The sequence below is a fragment of the Alnus glutinosa genome, chromosome 1 (assembly GCF_958979055.1).
Source record: "Alnus glutinosa chromosome 1, dhAlnGlut1.1, whole genome shotgun sequence".
Taxonomy (NCBI): Eukaryota; Viridiplantae; Streptophyta; class Magnoliopsida; order Fagales; family Betulaceae; genus Alnus; species Alnus glutinosa.
In genome coordinates, this window is record NC_084886.1 from 13150040 (window position 1) to 13171840 (window position 21801).

General features: G+C 32.6%; 1 protein-coding gene and 1 long non-coding RNA gene across 2 annotated transcripts; one reads left to right on the forward strand and one right to left on the reverse strand.

Moving 5' to 3' along the window:
• Window positions 1-315: 315 nt before the first annotated feature.
• LOC133873426 (uncharacterized) lies at window positions 316-12622 on the reverse strand. Its single transcript, XM_062311132.1, has 14 exons — window positions 12425-12622; window positions 6569-6671; window positions 6338-6433; window positions 6200-6255; window positions 5959-6082; window positions 5763-5825; window positions 5615-5674; window positions 5368-5529; window positions 4978-5051; window positions 4800-4893; window positions 4580-4716; window positions 4429-4509; window positions 1864-1969; window positions 316-626 (listed from the first exon to the last, which is right to left on the reverse strand). The coding sequence occupies exons 1-14, from the start codon at window positions 12562-12564 to the stop codon at window positions 519-521; spliced, it is 1404 nt and encodes a 467-aa protein (XP_062167116.1). The 5' UTR covers window positions 12565-12622; the 3' UTR covers window positions 316-518.
• On the forward strand, window positions 8104-10568 carry LOC133873442 (uncharacterized). The gene is made up of 3 exons (XR_009901124.1): window positions 8104-8242; window positions 8320-8385; window positions 10291-10568. It is a non-coding gene; the product is annotated as an uncharacterized LOC133873442 (long non-coding RNA).
• Window positions 12623-21801: the final 9179 nt, after the last annotated feature.

The window sequence follows — 21801 nt, forward strand, 5'->3', positions numbered from 1 at the left end:
TGTATTGTAAAATAATTAAGCAATAAGAGCAACAATTAATGTAGCCCTTTAGACTTTATCCTGTGGACGTAGGTCATTGACCGAACCACTTAAAATTATCTTGTCTCCATTTTATTATTTCCACTTTTGTCTTTATTTTTCCTATGTATTTATCTTTTCTTTCAAAGAGTGGGGAGTATAAAGGGAAAGCGAGACAAGGAGGATCTGCTCCCTCCTCATCTCAGATTTGTTTTTCGAGAGTTATTTTTTTTAAAAAAAAAAAAAAATTTAATTTTTAATTTTTTTCCTATCAATTAATATAGAAATCCATTGATAGAAAAAAGAAAACGAGTTGGATTATTCGTGGGGTCTATTATTCATCATTATGCATGTTACAAATTAACCCCAAAATTAAGAAGCCATCGTTCATCATTTTTTACTTGGAAAATTAGAACATATAAAGTAATCAAATCAGTGAGCCATAGCATGTGAGTTCAATCTTTTTGCTCCGCCAGGAAGAGGGTCATCAACTCCTGCCGCTAAAATGAAGGTACGATTTCTCCTTCGAGAATAGGATCAAATCCGGAAGGCAAACTTTGATATGGATTTCCAAATGCAGCAACGTTGCCAGGACGTGTGAATACAACCTACATTGTGGATAAAAGGTAAATATATTAAGAGTTATATATAGGATCAAATATAAGATACAGCTAGATATGGTTGTAAATAAATAGAGCCGCTCGTGGATAGGCTCAGGTTTGGTTCGGATTAACTCGGCCCAAGATTGGTTTATTTATTAAATGTATAGGGTTTAAACAAATTTTTATGCTCGTTTATGAAACAAGCTGAACTCGTATAGATTTATATAAACTTGTAAAACTTTTAATTAGTTCATTATTTTTAATTCTGTAATGAGAGCATCTTAAGTATCTGAAAAGATAAAAATGAATTATCTTCGTAATGTGATAGATATAATTTGAATTATTGCATTTGTGAGTTTTGATATGTGTGTGTGTGTGTGTGTGTGATGAATGTATATACATACTATGAGAAAAACATATAGGCTCGAGATTAGATTTTTTAAGATTTGAGTTAATTTATCTAATTAACTCAAATAATAAAATCTTAAAAATAATTAATTAACTAATACGTAAATAGTATGGATTTACGAAAAAAATAATAATAATGACATTTACTTTATATATATGCAATAAATAAGTTAATTGAGTAGTTTGTAAACAAGCTCGAGTTTGTTCGAAAAATAAATGAACATGGTTTTAACTGATTATCTAGCTCGGTGATAACCTTGGCTCGTATTCGGAAAAAAAATAAAAATTAAACAAACCAAACTTAAACATTTAGTGCTTGACTCGAGCCGGCTCGATTATAACCATAAATACATAATATAATTTTAAGATATATGGCAGCAAGCCCATGAGTGAACAATAATAGCAGTTTGCATTCAGTGGAAGATGTATGATTTCATGAATGAATATACATACCAATTCTAAGCTTTAGTAATATTTAGCTATTGTAGCCTTTTCAATGAAATTGTGTCAGCTAGCTAATTAAGATTTCCTATTAATTAGTTTGCTTGTTTCTTTACTCGTACAAGCTATGTAATGTGTACTTTTCTCATTTAATTATTTCATTTATTCAAAAGTAATGCTCTAGTTTTCCCTTTGTCAATGTTCTGCTTTTGTTATAATTATAAGTTGATGGGGGTTAAAAAGAGCATTTGTGTTCCATTTTTAGCCTATATATATATATATATATTTCTGCATCTAATTTCATTGAGCAAAAGGAAAATTGAAAATTGAAACACTGATCACTTGGCAACTTTTACTTGAGTCAATCGATCAGTTCTTTTGTTAAGAAACATACCTGATAATTTCCAAGTGTACATGTTTTAAAACCAGCAGCACAATAGTCAAAGTAATATTCCCACGTCCGTATGAATTTTTCATCAAAGCCGAGAGCAAGGATTTCCCTGAAAAAATGTAAACATGCATTAATGGATGCATAATGCATTGCAAAAATGGTTTGACTAGTGTGCTTATCCAAAATTTGTGGTTAAAATTTGATGCTTAACCTCCTCATAAAATTAAGGTCTTAAACTCACTTGTTGATAATCAATGGTGATACTTTATGTGAAAATTGTAGCCATGATTTTTGGACCTCCACATGCAAGCATTTTACACACAATTTCAAAGTGTGAATTGAATCATTGATTGTCAAAGCTAGGGTGGTAAGTTAGCATTCAATAGTTGTTGGGCGAGTGCCATTTGTATTTGATTTAGGGGGATCGAGTTATTGCTTTGTGCTTCCATTAAATATTTTTTGGTGTGTTTTACTTGAATTTCTTGTTGCACTTTATTTAAGTAATGCATTTTATGCATCCCTAGCCCTAGGTCAGTATCTTAATTTGTACCTAAAAAGTCATGTTCATATTCTTTAGTGATTTGTTCCTTGGGTATTTACATTTAATGTTACATTGGTTTAGGTCTTTGCATTTAGGAATATATAGGATCTTTTCAATTTCAAATGAAATGAATACTATTTATTTTATGGTTACGATTTAAAATTGATGCATCTAATGGTGTAAGCATTTAAGAGTATTGTTTTTGGTACAGCTATAGAGTCTTGACTGTGCCTTTCCTGTAATGTCCAAGAAATTATTTAATAAATTTATTAGGAATTAAATAACATTAAGCTCATTTAAGGTGGTAAAATTCCACTTGAGGATTTAATTAAGAAAAGTAAAGAGACAAAAGTAGAATATAATTAATAGGTTGATTACAATTAATTAATAATAGGTGGAATTAAGGTGGTAAATAATCCCTTTGGCAGTGTTGTTGTAGACCTATGGGCCAGTGTTTCCTTTGGCACAGTCTTAGTTGTTGAGGACCGTAGGGCCTGTGTTCCCTTTGGCACTGTACTGCATTGTTGTGCATTGAGTTGGTAAATAAGCATGTGTAGTTTTGGTTATGTTGATTGAGATATATTTATGAATTGATGATTGAGATATAGTTATGGATTGTTGATTGAGATATAGTATGGATTTGTATGTGAGCATGTTGGAATAAGAACAATATGGTTATGTTGTGTCTGTGTTTACTCTATCTGCTATGATGTGACTTCAAGAGATAGGTTTTCATAACCAAAACAATAACTGTTATAGTAAACAAGAGATTAAGTAAAATGTCGTTTTATGAGAAAATTTAGTGAGTCTTAGACCACTAAGACCTCAGTAAATTATTACTGAGGTGGTGAACTCATACTTTCACCTGTACGGATGTGGTTAACCCCGCAACCGTGCAGATACTGATGTTTTGGTTGCGAGTTTAGCAGATCTAGAGGATGACCCCGTAGCACGATACTTGGAGTACTGCGACTGAGGCATATCGTTGGTGTCGTAGCTGTGTAGACTAGGGCGTCCCATTTTGGTAGTCTTTTGTTTATGGCTCGTGTCCTACGTGACACATGTATTTTTAGAGCCAGTCTTTTAGGTATGTAATTAGATTAATATGTTATGGAAGCCTTAAACAGCTAGACTTGTAAATGACTCTTATTGTTGATTAACAGTTATGTTTATATAGATGTATTTCCGCTATGATATGTGTTCCGTTACATATTGATTATTGTATTCATCTGTTAGATGTAACTTTGATTATCAGGTACATGTTATGGAGCGTGTACCGTATATTGGCTGAGTGACAAGTAGTCGTGCCACTATGATGACTCATTTGTATGTTTTCAAAAAAAAAAAAAAAAAAAAAAGGGGTTGTCACATTTCCTTTTGTCATTTTGTGACAAAAAATGACAAAAAGTAGTTAGGGGGAGTGTAGTTGTTTTTGGTGTGATATGTGATAGTCATATATTTGTACTTTTTTAGTGCATTGATCATGCGTTCTCTATAAGATTTTAATGTTTGTGTATGCATGTTTCAGGAAGACGAGAGTTTTAAGTAGTTTGATAGGATTGTCTTGTAATTCATTGAGTTGTAAGGTTTGTACATATTTTGTCACATAATTGTCAAAGAGATTGATTTTTTTTTTTTTTGGCAAAATAATGCGTCAAAACATGGTTTTGTGGTTGTAATGTTAAGGTTTGAGTTAAGGATTAATCCAGTCAACCTATATAAGCCTCGTAAGCCACAATTTTCAATTATTCTTGGAGAGGTTTCTTAGCACCCGTGAGCCCAAACATTTTCAATCACTCTCTTTGTTTCATCATAATTCAAACCATAGAAAAACCTATAGCCTCAAGAGTTTTGAGCTGAAATGGATGAGGTTCATTCGTAAAGGTGATCCGTGTAAAAGAAGAGGAAATGTACCCTGTTACAAGGTTCCCTTAATAAAGATGGCCCTCATCTCATACATTCAAAAACTTGAACGGAGATGGCAGTCGTTTCATCAGGACTCTTGATAGTCAAATAATTTTTCTTACCTTTGGCTCTCCATAAAATTTGTTCTCCAACATCTGAGTGTTTGGTAGTAATGAGCCCCTATGTTCTCCACGTGCTCCACACTGTTATTTTACAGGGTTTCTATTAATTTTATAAAGAAGTAAATAGTAAAACCAAGCAGTAAACTTATACCTGAGTCTGGATGTAGCAGCCATGGCTGATGTTATCCTAGTTAATGAAGGTACACAAGCACCAGGAAAAATATATTCCTTCATAAAGTCTGAACTTTTCCTGTATTGTTCGTAGCGTTCATCTGGTAGCGATGAAAACTAACAAGAGATCAACCAGCTTTAATTGTTAGCAACCAAGACATTAGAATCAAACTGGAAATGAGATACGACACCGGTTGTACCTGTAGAACAATAACCCCATCTTCTGCTAAGACTGATTCACAGCAACTGAAAAACACTTCCATAAATTCATGGCCAACATGTTCTATCATTTCGCTGAAAAATTACATCAAAGATCATGTTACAGTATTGTTGGAATCGTTATCTCCACATGAAAGATTTGCTGGCTAAGGAACTCACCAGGATATAATTCTGTCATATTTGTAGGTATCATCCAATTTGCGGTAGTCGCAAAGAAGAAATCTAATGTGGTCCTGAAAGCAAAGTTGATTAATTGGTTTAAAATCCCATAATATATGTGTGACGTCCCATATCACCTGAGTACGGGAATGTGAATGTGCTTATATGTATATTCGCATCATTCTTGAAACAACGCGCTTTAAAGTTGTGATGATTATAAACCTATTAAAACTCTGTAGTTAAGCGTGTATATGCGATAATAATACAATGATGGATGATATCTTAGGAAGTCTGGTTTAAGAAAGTAAAAAACGAATAATATTGTGTTGTTTGGGTGGGTCGATGTTACAAACTTACAATATGCTTTTGAAGTAAAATTGATCAAATTACCTGAAGGTCAGCGTCTTTTACTTTCTTCTCTGCAAACTTCAACTGCTCTTCAGACAGAGTGATGCCAGTATATTTGCATCCAGTTTGTTTGACAAGTTGAATGGCAAATGTTCCCCAACCACACCCAATTTCAAGAACTTCATGCTTCTCATCAATTCTTGCCTTAGTTAATTGAAAGTACAGAAGAATATAGCTTAGAGCAACCAGAACTTTTAGAATTCGATACAATCCAAGAGTAAAGACGCACCTTTTCTATCAAAAGTGAGATTTTTCTCAGCTGTGCAACCTTCAAGTCTTCATCTTCCTTCTGAGAAGAGTTTTAATACAGATGAATATAGCTGTTAGAAGTTGACGCATTGTCTAACAGTGAATCATTAAAAGGTGGTGATCCTGACCTCAAATACAGCACAGGAGTATTGCATTGTTTCTCCCAAGAACAGAGCAAAAAGCTCATTGCTCTAGAAATACACAAAGACGAATTATAAGATTATTATAAAAAGAAATATACAGTCAAGTAAAAGAGACTTTTGGTCTCTCTCCAAAACTCTACTCTATTTCACATCTATCATCTTCTTCGATCGGAATTAATACCAGCTCATAATGACGAGAGATGTTTCTGCGAGCCTGTTGAAGAGTATTTTGCCTTAAGACATGTGCGAAAAAATATTTTGCAGATGCTAAACCAGCTGTGAATAGCAATGGTGTCCACCAGCCCCTAAACCCAACAAAAGATGAATGCAATTGAGGAGATGACTAATAGTAATCTCACTATATATATATATATATATATATATACCTTCCAGCAAAGTTTGCTGCCAGTTGAAATATATACCTTCTCTTATTCAACTTTGAGGCAGAGGAATTTGAATCTCTGCTGGCAATGAAAATCTGCGAAGCAAATCACCAAGGCAGCTTCTGAGCATTTATATATATTTCCGGATTTATCTTAGACTCAAATCAATCATCTTACCATAAAAAGATTCAAAAGATCATCATTTTTTTCAGTTATGGAAAAATCCCCATCAATGTATGCACTTGCAAGGCCTAAATCACCCCGTGTCATGACCTGATCAAAACACAATCTAGTGCACGCTCATCAATAAATCCTTTTATTTATTTTTCATTCCAAATTCTTTTAACACCAGGGGGCACGGGATCCTTAAAAACACCATAATAAGATATGATTAACAGTAGTACATACCTTCCAGTAAAACTGAGGGCTATGAACTTTAAGAACAAATTTTAGAGAAGATTTTCTCTTGTTTCCTTCAAAAGTAAATATTTTGCCCCCTTCCTCCAGTAAACTGCATGCATGCATTACGACAAGGCACAATATATGAGTCGACTCAATGATGTAATTCAAACATAGTTAGGTACGTAGTTGAGGCAGTGACCGTTGAAGTATATCTACTAAGATGGTGGAAGTACTAAAGAGTAAAGGGGGTTAAGGTGTTGATGGAGTACGTACTGTGTCAAATAGTATTTTGCATGTTGGCGAATTTCATTCTTCAAAACACGTGTCTAAGTTTTGTTTAAGTTTATTTATATTTTAGTTGTATCATCGTGCATGCTCTCGCTAAGCTTAAAAGCCGGGATGGATTGATCTCTCGATCCGCTAAGTCACAACTTATTTCAACATATAAAATATTTAATTAGAAGTTGAATGATGGAATCAAAGTTTAAATTTAAGACTTTTGCTTTGATACCATGTTAAATCACCACTTATTCCAAAAAGTTTAAACAATTAAAAATAAATGAATTTAATCATTTAATTTATATTCTGTCACTACCATATCTAGGATGGTAAGTAGGCTAGGACTTTTTTATTTTTTTTGAAATGTAAACAACTAGGAGTTTGAAAAGACTAAATTCTATCAAGGTATGAGTTTGTGCGGAAACTAACTAAATTGATTGGATCATTTTTTTTGAACAAAAAGCTTTTTAAGTGCAAAATCGAACAATGTAATGATTTTCAGGATTGGATATCCTAATTAGTCTAAAATTCTATGCTTATTTTCTATTGTCTATGTGTTTATGTAATACCCCGATGCTAATTTTTATGGTGAAAATTTTAGTTATATATTTTAGTTTAATGTGTTTAAGGGAGGGATAGAGAGAGAAAGAGAGAGGAGAAGCTCTTGCGCTCCTACTTTGCATGAAGAAAAAGAAGACGAAAATTTTAGTTATATATTTTAGTTTAATGTGTTTAAGGGAGGGATAGAGAGAGAAAGAGAGAGGAGAAGCTCTTGCGCTCCTACTTTGCATGAAGAAAAAGAAGACGAAGACATGTCGGAGGAGGAGGATTGTAATTTCTAAGAAAATATTTAATGAGTTTATTAGAATTAAATAAAAATAAGTCTATTCAATGTGGTAAAATAAAAAAAATATAAAAAAAATATAAATAAAAGTGTTTTATTTTTATCCTATGAACTCGTAAATGATAGTAAAAAAAAAAAAATATATATAAGAGAATGTTTTTAAAGTCTAAAGAAAAGAACAGAAAAGTAGAATAGAAAATAAAAACTAAAAAAAAGGAATCAGGGAATAAAAAAAGGTAAAGAACAGTCAAACTAAAAGAAAAGTTAAGGAAAAAAAAAAAAAAAAAAACAAAAAACAAAGACTTGGCCCTTCACTACAAACAAGGTGCACTGCGCCTTGTGGAAATGAAAAAAAAAAAAAAAAAAAAACCGGCCATCCGGCCTTATTATCCTTTCTTTTTCCAAAGAGGCTATTGCCTCTTCTTCTCATTTTGTTTTTCCTTTGGTTTTTTATAGAAAAATCATGATGTACGGAGATTTAACTGTACAAACTCAAATCCGATTTTTAAAAATGTGATCTACGAAATCTGATCTATGTTTTTACCTATCGTTTTGAGGTAAATCGTTAAACTTGTATTTTTGGGATTTATGATTAAATCTTATAAAACATGAGTTTAATCTAGTGTTTCTTTAGGTGTTTGACTATTTGGAACTTGCTAGAGGCTACCCAAACCATGGGTTTTGGTTTTGTGAATTTTTGGTGAGTTTCCTCAAATCCTAACTTTTGGATATTTAATTTTAGTTGTATTTTTATATAATTAACCTTTAGTAAATGCTATGGGTTAATAATATTGTGTTTTTGGTAGTGATTTGTAAATTATGGATTAAGTTTGGAAAACCCTAACTTGATGGGTTAAATTAATTTAGGGTTTTTAAGTATTTTAAAACTAGATTGTTAATTTGTGGATTAATTGTGGTTATAGTGATGATTAATCCCAAATTAGCTATGGGTTTTGTAAAAATAAGTATTTATGGGTTATGTTCTAATGTTAGTAAAAATAAATAATTATGAGTATTTAATTTAAATAGTATTTGTGAGGTTAACCCTAAGGTTTTCTTATGGGTTAATGTTATTTCAAATACGGTAGTGTTTTATGTAAAAGTTTAATGAATATAATTTGAGGTTAATATTATTGAGAAAATGTTAGTGAGAAATAATTTAGAGATTAGTGAATATAATTTTAGGGCTAATATTATTATAAAAGTGTTAGTGAAAATAATTTATGGGTTAGTGAAATTAATTGCGGGTTAGTAATTAATATTATGAGTAAATAGTTAAATAGTAATTTTAATATATAACCCTTAGTAAATACTTTGAGTAAGTATTGTTTGAGTTTTAGTTAGTGTCTAAGATTTATGGGTAGACGTTTGGAACCCTTAAAAATATTATGGGTTTTCCAACGGTTTAGCCTTGAGTTATTCAAGTGCTAATTAGGATGTTAATTATTTAAAGTGTTAAATAGTGCAATGTGTTATTCCATAATAATACATTGCAAGGTGGTGTCTAAGAGACCTAATGATTAAATTCGCACAGCCAAGGTGAGTATTCTATTCACTGAGAAAACTATACTTTTTATATATTTTTAGAATTGCAAATGATATACTGTTTACATAACCGAACCGACGTTATGTTGATTATATGTTTTCTGGATGTTTAAGTAATTTTAATTATGTTGAAGTATATCAATGATGTTTATGAAAAATAATGCGTGGTTGAAAAGTGTTATTTAAATTGTTTTAAAGGATTTGATTGCCTGTTGTTATTGGGATTTAAACTACGCAAATATTAATTGATGAATTGATGTGTTAAATTGTTTATGAATTTATATTGAAAGCATAAGTTAAATGCATGTTCATGAAATTAGAAAATATATGTATATTGTTTTAAGGCATGTGGCATAAGCATATGAATGCTAAACATGCATTGAAGTGAGGTTTATAACTCACGGGAAACGACAAGCCTTTAATCGGCAAGTAGTACCGGGTGCTACTTGGTCAATGTAAACTTTAATCGACAGATAGTACTGGGTGCTATTCAGTCGATGTAAAACTTTAATCGGCGGGCAGTTCACTATCCGGTCGATGTAAAACAAATGAAACATTGCATGAACATGTATAACATTGTTTTTATGAGTATGATATTTTTATACTATGAGTAGTTTTGCTAGACGTATTAGTATGTATAAGAGTCTCAATGGGAAAGAGCTTATGTATATTTCTATCGGATGGTTGCATGATTTAAATGTCATTGTTTTCTAACTTAAGGGTTATGTGCATACGAATGTTTTCGCGTGTATGTAAACCTTAGCAAACAAACCACAAAGTATTATCGTAGATGAGGTCGTACATAGTTGTTTCTACAACAAAACTTCTACGTATAATCTTAGCTGCATAGTATGTTTTAAATGTTTTCTAATAGTCGGTGTTTACTGTATCAACAAAAGTTTATAAAATTGGCAACTATTATAGTATACACATGACTAAAAAGAAAAAGTTGGTTCTTTGCAAAAACTCAGTGAATAGTATACCTCTGAGGTCTTAGTGTATTTATTTATGCTAAGACGGTGGACTCATAATTCCACTTGTGCGGATGCGGCAACCCCAGCAACCGTGCAGACATTGATGCTTTGGTTGCAGGTTCTGCGGATATAGATATTGACTCGTCCACCTAGCATATGGGATGCTATGATTAGAGCACATCGCGACAGTCGTAAGTCACGGACTCATGGATAGTTCGCATTTTGAGTATTTTATTTATGGCTCGTGTCCTACATGGCATATGTATATGTTGAACTTGTATTTTATTATGTAATTAGTGTAATATGTTTTATTATGTAGTTAGACATGTAAATGGTTCCTATTATTGATAACAGTTATACATTAGATGTATTTCCGCTTTTGATATGTGTTTCGTTGCACATTAATATGTATACTCCACGTGTTAGATGCAACTCTGAATATCAGGTATATGTTATGGAACGTGTACGTTATGTTGGATAAGCGACACGTAGTCGTGCTACTGTGAAGATTCATTTGTATGATTTCAAAAAAAAAAAAAAAAAAAAAAAAAGGTCATCACAAGGATACTAATTTTTATTTTTTTTAAAATAAAATTTATTTATATTAGCATCGTTTAGGGGTTCAAACGGCACTAACAAATTAGTGTCGTTCGTACCCAAGCGTCTTTAATTAGTGTCGTTTAAACAGTAAACGGTGCTAATCCGATCTTATGTTTAACGCCATTTAGCAAACGTCGACGTTAAATGATTAGTGTCATTTTTTTGCCCAAATATGACACTATTCAAGTGACAATAAAGATTGTATTTGCGATCTCTGTGAAGGGTGGGTTGGAGATCTTGATGGCCAAGGAATATATTTCGTGGTAGTTGGAAAGGGATAAGTATATGTAGTTTCTTTATTTTTTTGAGAAATTTCACTTATAACCCTTGATTTTTCATCACTTTTAAAAAAATGTATCCAAACTTTAAAAAGTGTCAATTTAGCGTATCCATCTTTCAATTTTCTTTTCAATTTCAACCCTCCGTTAGAGTTTTCCATGAAATCCTACCAAAATTCCTAAATTACCACTGTGTTTATTTTTTTAAAAAAAAAATTATAAAAATTTTCAAAGATTCAGGCATGGATATTTTTGTAAATTCCGCTAAATTCTAACTAACACCTAAATTAAAATGTGGATATCCTAAATTGACACTTTTTAAAGTATGAGTACATTTTTTTCAAAAACGATGAAAGATCAAGAGTTATAAGTGAATGTTTTTTTTTTCAAAATAATTTTTGAAATCACGAACAGATCTCTTGATGATGAATGATCAGGGACGAAAGGGGGGGGGTATAGGACATGGTCCCTCCTCAACTTTTAAGAAGAAAAAAAATTATAAGATTTTTTTGCCTATTGGCCCTTAGCAAGAATTTTTTTTTTTGGCCCCTTGGCCTCTTCCCTTTTATCATCTCTTCAACTGGTTTCATCTCATTTAAAACGATGGCGTCATTGTCAAAACTTTTTCTTTAATATTTCACGGGTAGCAATGGACATGTCTGAAAAGGGTAACAATAGAATGAGCTCTAAAAAGTTGCAGAGGTTTTGTTCAAAGTAAATGAAAGGGGCCGGGTTTAGTAAACCAGTGTATTGAAAGAAGACAGGTGTGGACTCGATGAGTCGCACGCTTGGCAAAGCCTGATTTCCTAAAGATGCGTGGCAAAGATAACGTCAAATGGGGATTCATTTCAATATAGCTAGATGGCATTAGAAAAGTATAGAAGATATGTGTTTTATTTGTTTTGTGTCTCGTTTAGCAGAATGTGTTTTGTGTAAAATATAGTGTGTTTTGTATAACAGTTAGTAGGCTATTGTATTAGTTAGAGTGGATTGCATGTTCGAACAAAAAAAGCAAGAGAATGTTAGTTTCAAGAGTCATGTCATTCAGGTATAGCCTTACGAGAACGCTAAGAAACTAATAATTCATCCAACTGAAATTTTTCAATTTCAATATAGAAATTGAGACTTTTTTTTAAAAAAAATTTAATTTTCTGAATCTTTGGACAGTGGTTTTTTTTTTTTTTTTTTCCAAAAAAACTTTCTTTTCAATTTTGCATTTTTAATTTGAAGAGAATAATAAAAATATAAAAAACTATGTTACGTATATATATCAGTACTGCAACAAAGCAACAAGTTGCAGAATGATATGAGAAGGATATCTAGTTACGAGTAGATGACTCACATCAAAGATCCAGTAGAGATATAACGTCCAAGGAAGCTAGTAACAAGAAGGCGCGCCCCAGCTTCTAGAAGAGAAGGTTCCATGCGTTTTGCGCCCCAGCTTCTGCCACTTTCTCCAACCCAACTTTGCGCAGCAGCCATGCCACCCTACCAACAAGTACACATTGTAAGATGTATTCCTTCAGCTGCAGCAGCCATGCCACCCTACCAACAAGTACACATTGTAAGATGTTTTCCTTCAGCTTCAGCTTCAGCTTCTTGAATATATACATATAATCAATAATGCTTCTTGAATATATATACATATAATAAGTCAAACAACATATTTCTCGTGGGTCCTACTCAATTTGTCCCAACATGAAAGAGAATCTAGCTGACAAAGAAAAATAATTCAGTATCATCTACTTGTTAGAATATCCCCTGCAGATGCTGATACTGCTGCAGAGTCTTTCCAGGTACCCCGGCCATCACAGAAAATGTTGCCTCCTCAGTCCTGGCCTTCCTGGACATATACTTTTTCTAATCTTATTCAACACATAAAACTATTTCTTTATGCCAATCTTATTAATATTCGTTACTTTCTTCTTCTTTTTTTTGGCATTAGAGAAATTTTTTTATTTAAGTCGAGAACTGGTCCAGCTAAATGACAAAGTGAGAGTTGACAAATGCCAACCAAAGTACTAAACTGTAGTAAGTCGACCAAGTTTGAAAAATGGATATGGCTTTAGGGTTGTAATTAATCCAAATCCTTACATTAATTATAGCATAGGTGCTGTAAAAAGATTACATTAACTACAGCGTAGATGCTATAAAATTTTTTACAGAAAATAGCCGACGAAGACTTTTTGAGTCCTTTATTCAGATAGTGCATTAAATACACCCGCTCTTCAACGAATTAAGCTTCTCAGTTTGTAACGTAGTGCCCCTGTCAAGAGAGAAATATTTCTTTACTGTGAAAAGGTTTTCTATTGAAGGGCATGGAAAAGATTGAATATTTTCCTGCACGTGTTTGTTGAGAGAGAGGCTCCAAATCTAACAAAATTTTATTCTCTAGCCTCTACCCTTTGGGTACACTTTTTCATTCCCGAAAATAACGGAAAGTCAATGGTTTAGGGGGAAAGGGCTGATTAGGTGAGCAGTGATATGCAAGGGCAAACCAACCGGCTCCTGTCCGGCACTTTTCATTTAAATAGATTTTTTTTAATTAAAAACAGCTTCTGATGTGACGGGGCAAACCAACCGGCCCCTGCTTGGCACTTTCTATTTAAATGGATTTTTTTTAATTAAAAATAGCTTTTGAGGTGATATAAGAAGCTGTTTTTATTTAAAAAATTATTTTTTTATTAAATCAGTCTGTTGGGGGACGGTAAAACGTCCCCCAAGTATCATTTCCCTGATTAGGTTAATATAATTGATGCACGCCACAAAAAAAAAAAAAAAAAAAAAAACTCTTATATTAGCGGCATGAGTCATGTCTATATTAGTTATTTTTACGACGTGCTACTAATTAATATGGTGGCAAGTTATACCAGGCCACTATTTTAATTTAGAGGCATTTAGATTTTGTTGTGTCAGTATCTAGTGGCATGTCAAGATAGCGTTTTATATGGACACGCCATTGAATAGTAGCATGTCTTTTAATACGCCACTAAATTATAAAATTTTCATAGAAACCCGCGCTGTGACGACCCAATTTTTTTTTTTTTTTTTAAAAAAAAAAAAACATACAAACGGATCTTCCAAGTGGCACGACTACATGTCCCTCACCCAACATGTGACACATGCCCCATAACATGCACCTGATAATTAAAGTTACATCTAACAACAAAATATAATAATCAATGTGCAGCAAAACACATATCATAAGCGGAAATACATCTAATACATAACAATTAATTACAACAAGAGCCATGTACAAGTATATCTATTTAAAGCTCATAAAACACATTACACTAATTACATACTAAAATACAGGCTCAACAAATACATATGCCACGTAGGACACGAGCCATAAATAAAATACTCAAAATACGGACTACCCATGAGTTCGTGACTTATGACTATCGCAATGTGCTCAAATCATAGCATCTCATATGCTAGGTGGACGAGTCAATATCTATATTTGCAAAACTTGAAACCAAAGCATCAATGTCTGCATGGTTGCGAGGGCTGCCACATCCGTACATGTGGAATTATGAGCCTATCGTTTTATCATAAATAAATACGCTAAGACCTCAGGGTATACTATTCACTGAGTTTTCGCAAAGAACCAACTTTTCCTTTTTAGTCATGCGTACACTATAACAGCTACCAATTTTATAAAATTTTGTTTGAAAAACCCCCATAGCTGATACAGCAAACACCGACTAATAGAAAACATTTTAAGCATACTATATATCTGAGACTTATACGTAGAAGTTTCACTGTTGGAAACAACTACATATATCATCACTTACTATAATACTTTTGATTCAGTGAGACTTAGAAAACAATAGCATTTAAATCATGCAACTATCCGATAGAAATATACATAAACTCTTTTCCATTGAGACTCTTATGCATATTAATACGTCTAGCAAAACTACACATAGTATAAAAACATCATACTCATAAAAACAATGCTATACATGCTCATGCAAGTTCCTCATGGAAATTAATCCAAGCCTCGTGGGATTTAACTCAAGTACCTCATGGAAATTAATCCAAGAACTCATGGGATTTAACCCAAGTATAGTTTCCTGTGGGCTATAAACCTCACTTCGATGCATATTTACCGTTCATATGCTTATGTCTCATGCCTTAAAACAATACATTTCATTTCTTGAATTATGCCTTTAACACATGCTTTCAATATAGATCCATAAACAATTTAACACATCAATTCTTCAATCAATATTTCCGTAATTTAAATTCCAACAACATCTCACAATCAAATCCTTCAAATCAATTCAAATCACACTTCATTTCTCATAAACACCATTGATACTTCAATATAATTGAAATTACTTAAAACATCCAAAACATATTGTCAACATACAGTCGGTTCGGATTTATAAAACACATATATATTTTTGCAATTCTATAATATATGAAAATAGTAGTTTCTCAGTGAGTAGAATACTCACCTTGGCTGGGCGGATTTAATCACTAGGTCTCCTAGACACCACCTTGCAATGTATCACTGTGGAATAACACATTGCACTATTTAGCACTTTAAATAATTAACACCCTAATTAGCACTTGAACCGCTCAAAGTTAAACCGTTGGAAAACCTATAATATTTTAAAGGGTTCCAAACGTCTACCCATAAATCTTAGACACTAACTAAAACTCAAACAATATTAACCCAAAGTATTTACTAAGGGTTAGATATTAAAATCATTATTTAACTATTTACTCATAATATTAATTACTAACCCGCAATTAATTTCACTAACCCATAAATTATTTTCATTAACACTTATAATAATATTAGCCCTAAAATTACATTCACGAATTTTTAAATTATTTCTCACTAATATTTTCTCCATAATATTAACCATCAAATTATATTCATTAAACTTTTACATAAAATACTACCGTATTCAAAATAACATTAACCCATAAGAAAATCTTAGGGTTAATCTCACAAATACTATTTAAACTAAATACCCATAATTATTTATTTTTACTAACATTAGAACCTAAACCCATAAATACTTATTTTTACAAAACCCATAGCTAATTTGGGATTAATCATCACTATAACCACAATTAATCCACAAATTAACAATCTAGATTTTAATTACTTAAAACCCCCAAATTAATTTAACCCATCAAATTAGGGTTTCCAATCTTAACCCATAATTTATAAATCACTACCCTAAACACAATATTATTAACCCATAGCATTTACTAAATGTTAATCACATAAAAATACAACTAAAATTAAATACCCAAAAGTTAGGGTTTGAGGAAAACTCACCAAAATTTCACCAAACCAAAACCCATGGTTTGGGTAGCCTCAAGAAATTCCAAGTAACCCATTACCTAAAGAAAACACTAGATTAAACTCACATTTCAAGATTTTAACCCAAAATCATAAAATTGTGAGTTTAGTGTTTTATCTCAAAACAATCGGTGAAAACGTAAATCCTTACGCGTAGATCATGTTTTCGATGTCGGATTTGAGTTTGAACGATTTGATCTTCGCAAATCAAGGGTTTTCTACGAAAAACCCTCCCCCCCCCCCCCCCCCCCCTCCCTTTTTTTTTTTTTTTTTTTTTTTTGTCTCTTCGGGTCTGATGGAAAGGAGGCTGCCTCCTTTCCTTTTATTTTTTAAGTGAAGCGCACATGCGCCTCACACTTCATTTTAATTTGGGTTAAATACATATTTGCCTCCTGTGCTTTACGACCTTTATTTTTTGCCCCCTCAGTTTCACTTTTTATCAAATTTGGTACCTGTGGTATATGAAAAGACGGAAATGGTACCTCCGTCTGATTTCCCATCCAAAACTAACGTCCATCCACGGCATTTTTTGCCATGTTGTTGTCTGGATATTGTTGGAAACGACGTGTAAATAATTGGGTTTTGGGCTTCAAATTTTTAGGTACCCAATGACGTGGGTGGACGTTAGTTTTAGACGAGAAATCAGACGGAGGTACCATTTCCGTCTTTTCATATACCACAAGTACCAAATTTGATAAAAAGTGAAACTAAGGGGGCAAAAAATAAAGGCCGTAAAGCACAGGGGGCAAATAGTATTTAACCCTTTTAATTTTAACTAGCTCATAACCCGTGCCATGCGCGGGATTCTTCCTTATAATTTAGTTTCATAATAATAATAATAATAAAAATGGAAGAAAAGAAGCATAGAAAATATAGATAAAAAATGAAAACTGAAAAATACTAATATAATATAATCGGGACAAAAATTTCTTATAAATTGGTTTGTAAGAAATTTTCTTCAACTCACATTTAAAAAAGACACGTATCTTTTAAATATGTGAGAAGCACATGTTTTTTTATTAATGTTATTAAAAAGCATGTACAAAGAACATGCTATTTAAATAACATGTGTTTCTTACATGCTAAAGGACACATGTCAATCTTATATGTGAGTTGTAAGAAATTTTCTACAAACCGATTTGTAAGAAATCTCTGTCCATATAATAGTATTATCTTTTTTGTATTACACAAAGTAATAAAAAACTACTTAATAAACATAATACGTTAAAAAATCATCATACCCCGTACAAAAAACAACCACAAGAAACTCTCTCTTACCATCATTTTCTTGAATTTAGTGTAAAATTTACAAAAGATAAAATAAGCAATTTGAATGAAAAATAATATATTAATTACATAAAAAATAAAGAAAAAGAAAAGGAAAAAAAAGAAGAAGAGAGGAAACGAAGTAAGAGAACCATAGAAAATATAGACAAAAAATGAAAAACAAAAAATACTAGTAGAATAAAATAGAGTTTTCTTTTCCATATACTTTTCCGATTCATATGAAACCTTGAAAATCAATATTGTTTATCAATTAAGGACGTTAACAATGTGTATTATATAGGGAAAAAAAAAATTCAGTGAACAATATATATTAAAAAATTGTCATACCTCGTACTCAAAATAACAATTAATGTAAACTCTCTCTCTCTCTCCATGGTTTCCTTGAATTCAATGTAAAATTTAGAGAGGAAAAAGAAAAAAGAAATAAATAAATTTGAACAAAAAAATAATATAAATTAGGAAATAGGGACAAAAAAAACTTAAAGAAAGAACAAAATCATAGAAAATAAAGTAAAAAAAAAAAAAAAATGTAAAATGATAACCACTAATATAATTGAAAATAACTATTTTTTTATATACTTTTTCCAGTTCCAAAGAAATTTATAGGTATAGGAAGAAACTACGGTCAGATAGGTGTTTTTTAATTCGACCATCATTCTTATATATAGCGTAAAAGAAACTACTTTTTCAACAAAAATAAAAAAATATTATAAATTATCAATGCAAAAATAAGGATAGAAAATCAAATAATAAAAAACAGAAGCACATAAAATAAATACAAACATATTATTTACAATTCTATTGAACACTGCCCCGACAAACTTGAAAGGCAAACTAAAAAAGAAAGAAAGAAAATGCTATAGCAGTATTACTAACAAAAAGCTTCCAACAATAGCAAAAACTTTGCTCTTTTTGCTTTGAGTACCACTCTCCAGTAATGTAAACAACATTGAAGTTTTGCATAGCCACACACCATTACTTCTCCATATATTTATTTGAGAAAGCGAAAGATATTGGAATGACTTTTGACATTTCCCAAAGAAAAAAAAAACTGACGTTTGACTATTTAAGGTTTAGTTTGTAACGGACATTTAGTGGGAGAGGAAACGGTGTTGGAGTAAAAGATTTTACTTAAAGGAAGAGAGAGAGAATGGTAGAAATTAGTGAGAATTTAATGACAACAAAATTAAATGTTTCTATTCATTTTCTATTCAATGGAAGAGATTTGATTAGGAATATTAAACGCACCGTTTATTTCACTTGAAATACATGGAGCAGTTCAATTTTACTTTTTTTTTTTTTTTTTTTCCAGTTTTACTTAAAGGAAGAGAAAGAGGTAGAAATTAATGAGAATTTAATAATCTATTCATTTTTTATTCAATATAAGAGAGTTAATTAGTCATATTAAATGCACTGTTTATTTTACTTGAAATATACAGATCGGTTTAGTTTTACTTAAATTACCAGTTTTTTACTCAAATGACTGGTTCAAAATTTAAAAAGTATGGATTCATGCCACGTGTCCTAATTCTAGGCCAACTCTAAGTTGGAACTTGGCTTTTATATATATTTAAAAAGTATGGATTCATGCCACGTGTCCTAATTCTAAACCGGTTCAGTACTTAAATGACCAGTTTAGTCACTAAAAAGTATGGGTTCATGCCACGTGTCACTATTCTATGCCATTCTAAGTAGGGCTGGCAAAACGGGTACCCGACACGACCCGTTAAGACCCGCGACCCGTTTAAGCTAGACCCAAACACGACCCGTTTATGTTAACGGGTCGGGGCTCCAGACACGACACGAACACGATTATTTCAAGGGTCACCCGACATGACCCGTGAAACCCGTTTAACATAATGGGTCGTATTGGGTCTGCACGACCCGACACGACCCGTTTGAACATTCAAAGCTAAGGCAAGAAATTATCTCAAAACCAAATCAAAATCCACAATCAGAACCTCAAATTTCAACTAAATGTTTCGCTTTCAGCAATAAAACAAAATCAAATGATTCAAATCAACAATCAAATATTCAGATCGCAAAATCCATCAAAAATTAAAACTTTACCTACTTGTAAATATTGAAGTAGAAATTAGAATCAGTAGATATTGAAGAGGACCTAAAGGTACCCGTACTAGAGCCCAAACAGTGCCCTGAGCTCCAGCCTCCAAGCTCTTCAATTTCATGGCGCAATCGGACTCAGGCGTGGGGAGTCGGGGACTGCAGACCAAGGCCCGAGCTTGAACGAGACCACGAGTCCACGACCGGTGACTCGGCGAAGAGAGTTAGCAAAGGGCACTGGGGCTTCGAGGACGGACACACTAGAGAGACCGTAGGGCACTGGGGCACTGGGGCTTCGAGGACGAAGAACCAGACGAGGACAACGGCGCAGCAGAGAGACTGGGAGAAGAAGAAGAAGAAGAAGAAGAAGAGGGGGGGGGGGGGGGGGGGGGACGGCGTTGAATGAAAAAGAAAAGAAGAAGTTAGGGTTTTTTTGTTTTTGTTTTCTTATTTTAGCTAATAATAATAAATTAATAAATAATAATTTAAATATATATATATATATATATATATATATATATATATATATATATATATATATATATATATATATAAAACATAATCATGTCTGGCGGGTCACCCGCGACACAACCCGTCAAGCCAAGATAAACGGGTCATAAACGGGTCGACCCGTTTAAGGTAAACCAAACCTGCTAATTTTGTGTCGTGTTCGTGTCGGATTATCGGGTCGTGTCAAAATTGCCAGCCTTAATTCTAAGGAAGAACTCGGCTTTTATTTATATATACGATTTTTCTTTTCTTTTATTAAAGAGGCCATGTGCCTCATGTTTTGGAAAGGCCAAATGGTCTTTCCCGTTTCTTTTCTTTAGAAGGGCCGAATGGCCTTTCATTTGATATGTGGGGCACAAGTCGCCCCACATATGTTTTTATTTTTATTTATTTATTTTTTTCTTTTCTATTTCTTTTATTCTATTTTCTATTGTTTTTTTTTTTTCTATTCTATTTTCTGTTCTTTTCTTTGGACTTTAAAAAAATATTCTTTTGCATTTTCTTTTCTTAGCTACTATTTACGAGTCCATAGGATAAAAATACCACACTAAATAGACTTATTTTTATTTAATCCTAATAAACCCATTAAATATTTTCTTGGACATTACATCCCTCCCACCTTATAAAAATTTCATTCTCGAAATTTGGATATTAATCATTTTATGTACATACGAGCATGCATTCTATATTAGAAACACTCATGCAAATATATGATTTACATGAGATACTTACACGAAAATGGTATGATATAACAATCATACCCGAATTTATTCGCTAAAATGGGGATCACTCCCACATTTAACGATTGATCACTTAAGTGGCTTCCTCAACATCGTAATTTCACCACAAAGTTCTCACTAACAAAATGATTTTAGTGTTTTCTTACAAACCATCACCCACTTTGCACCTCTTCATAGGTCAATTTCCATTGAATATGAAGAAGTTCATCACAAGTGGAGGGTCGTAAACACACTCGCAACTGAGAAACACGGGAAAATGTCATGAATGTCCGCTAAAACTAGGAGACATCATGATCATGCACGCTGTAGGTTCGCTTGTTTAGCACTAGGGACAACTCAATATATTCAGAATTAAGCACATCCATATTGCCTAAAGTGTTACATGTTTCGCATTGGCGACACCTTGCATTTCACAATATCACCAATTTGAAACACAAATTTGCGGCGATGTTTATCCACATAGCTTACCATTACTATGTAGTGAATATCCACTTTGAACGAGTACAATCATCCCTAGAATCATGCACCACTTCAAAGCTCGCTGATCGTTTGACTCCAACTTCATACGAAATGAAGTGGCCCTCCATGTTTGTGTCCATATAAAGTTATGTGCGGTACAACGTCAGTAGTTGTAAACTACCATAACTAGTAGTCACAACTGATAAGTCTTGAATTATTCGATTCAAGACCCCTTAATTTGCATTTGTTAGATCTAGTTTGTGTTGTATATATAACGTTTTGTTGTAGTTTTGTGTTATGTCATATTTTTCAGGTCTTAGTTGAGATCTA

Excerpts from the sequence above, each read along its gene's own strand:
- LOC133873426 (XM_062311132.1), bottom strand. The coding sequence starts at position 12,564 with ATGGCTGCTGCGCAAAGTTGGGTTGGAGAAAGTGGCAGAAGCTGGGGC. Across the intron at positions 6,083-6,199 it reads TCAAAGTTGAATAAGAGAAG|GGGCTGGTGGACACCATTGC; the intron begins GTATATATTTCA and ends TGTTGGGTTTAG. Across the intron at positions 5,052-5,367 it reads TAAAAGACGCTGACCTTCAG|GACCACATTAGATTTCTTCT; the intron begins GTAATTTGATCA and ends CTTTGCTTTCAG.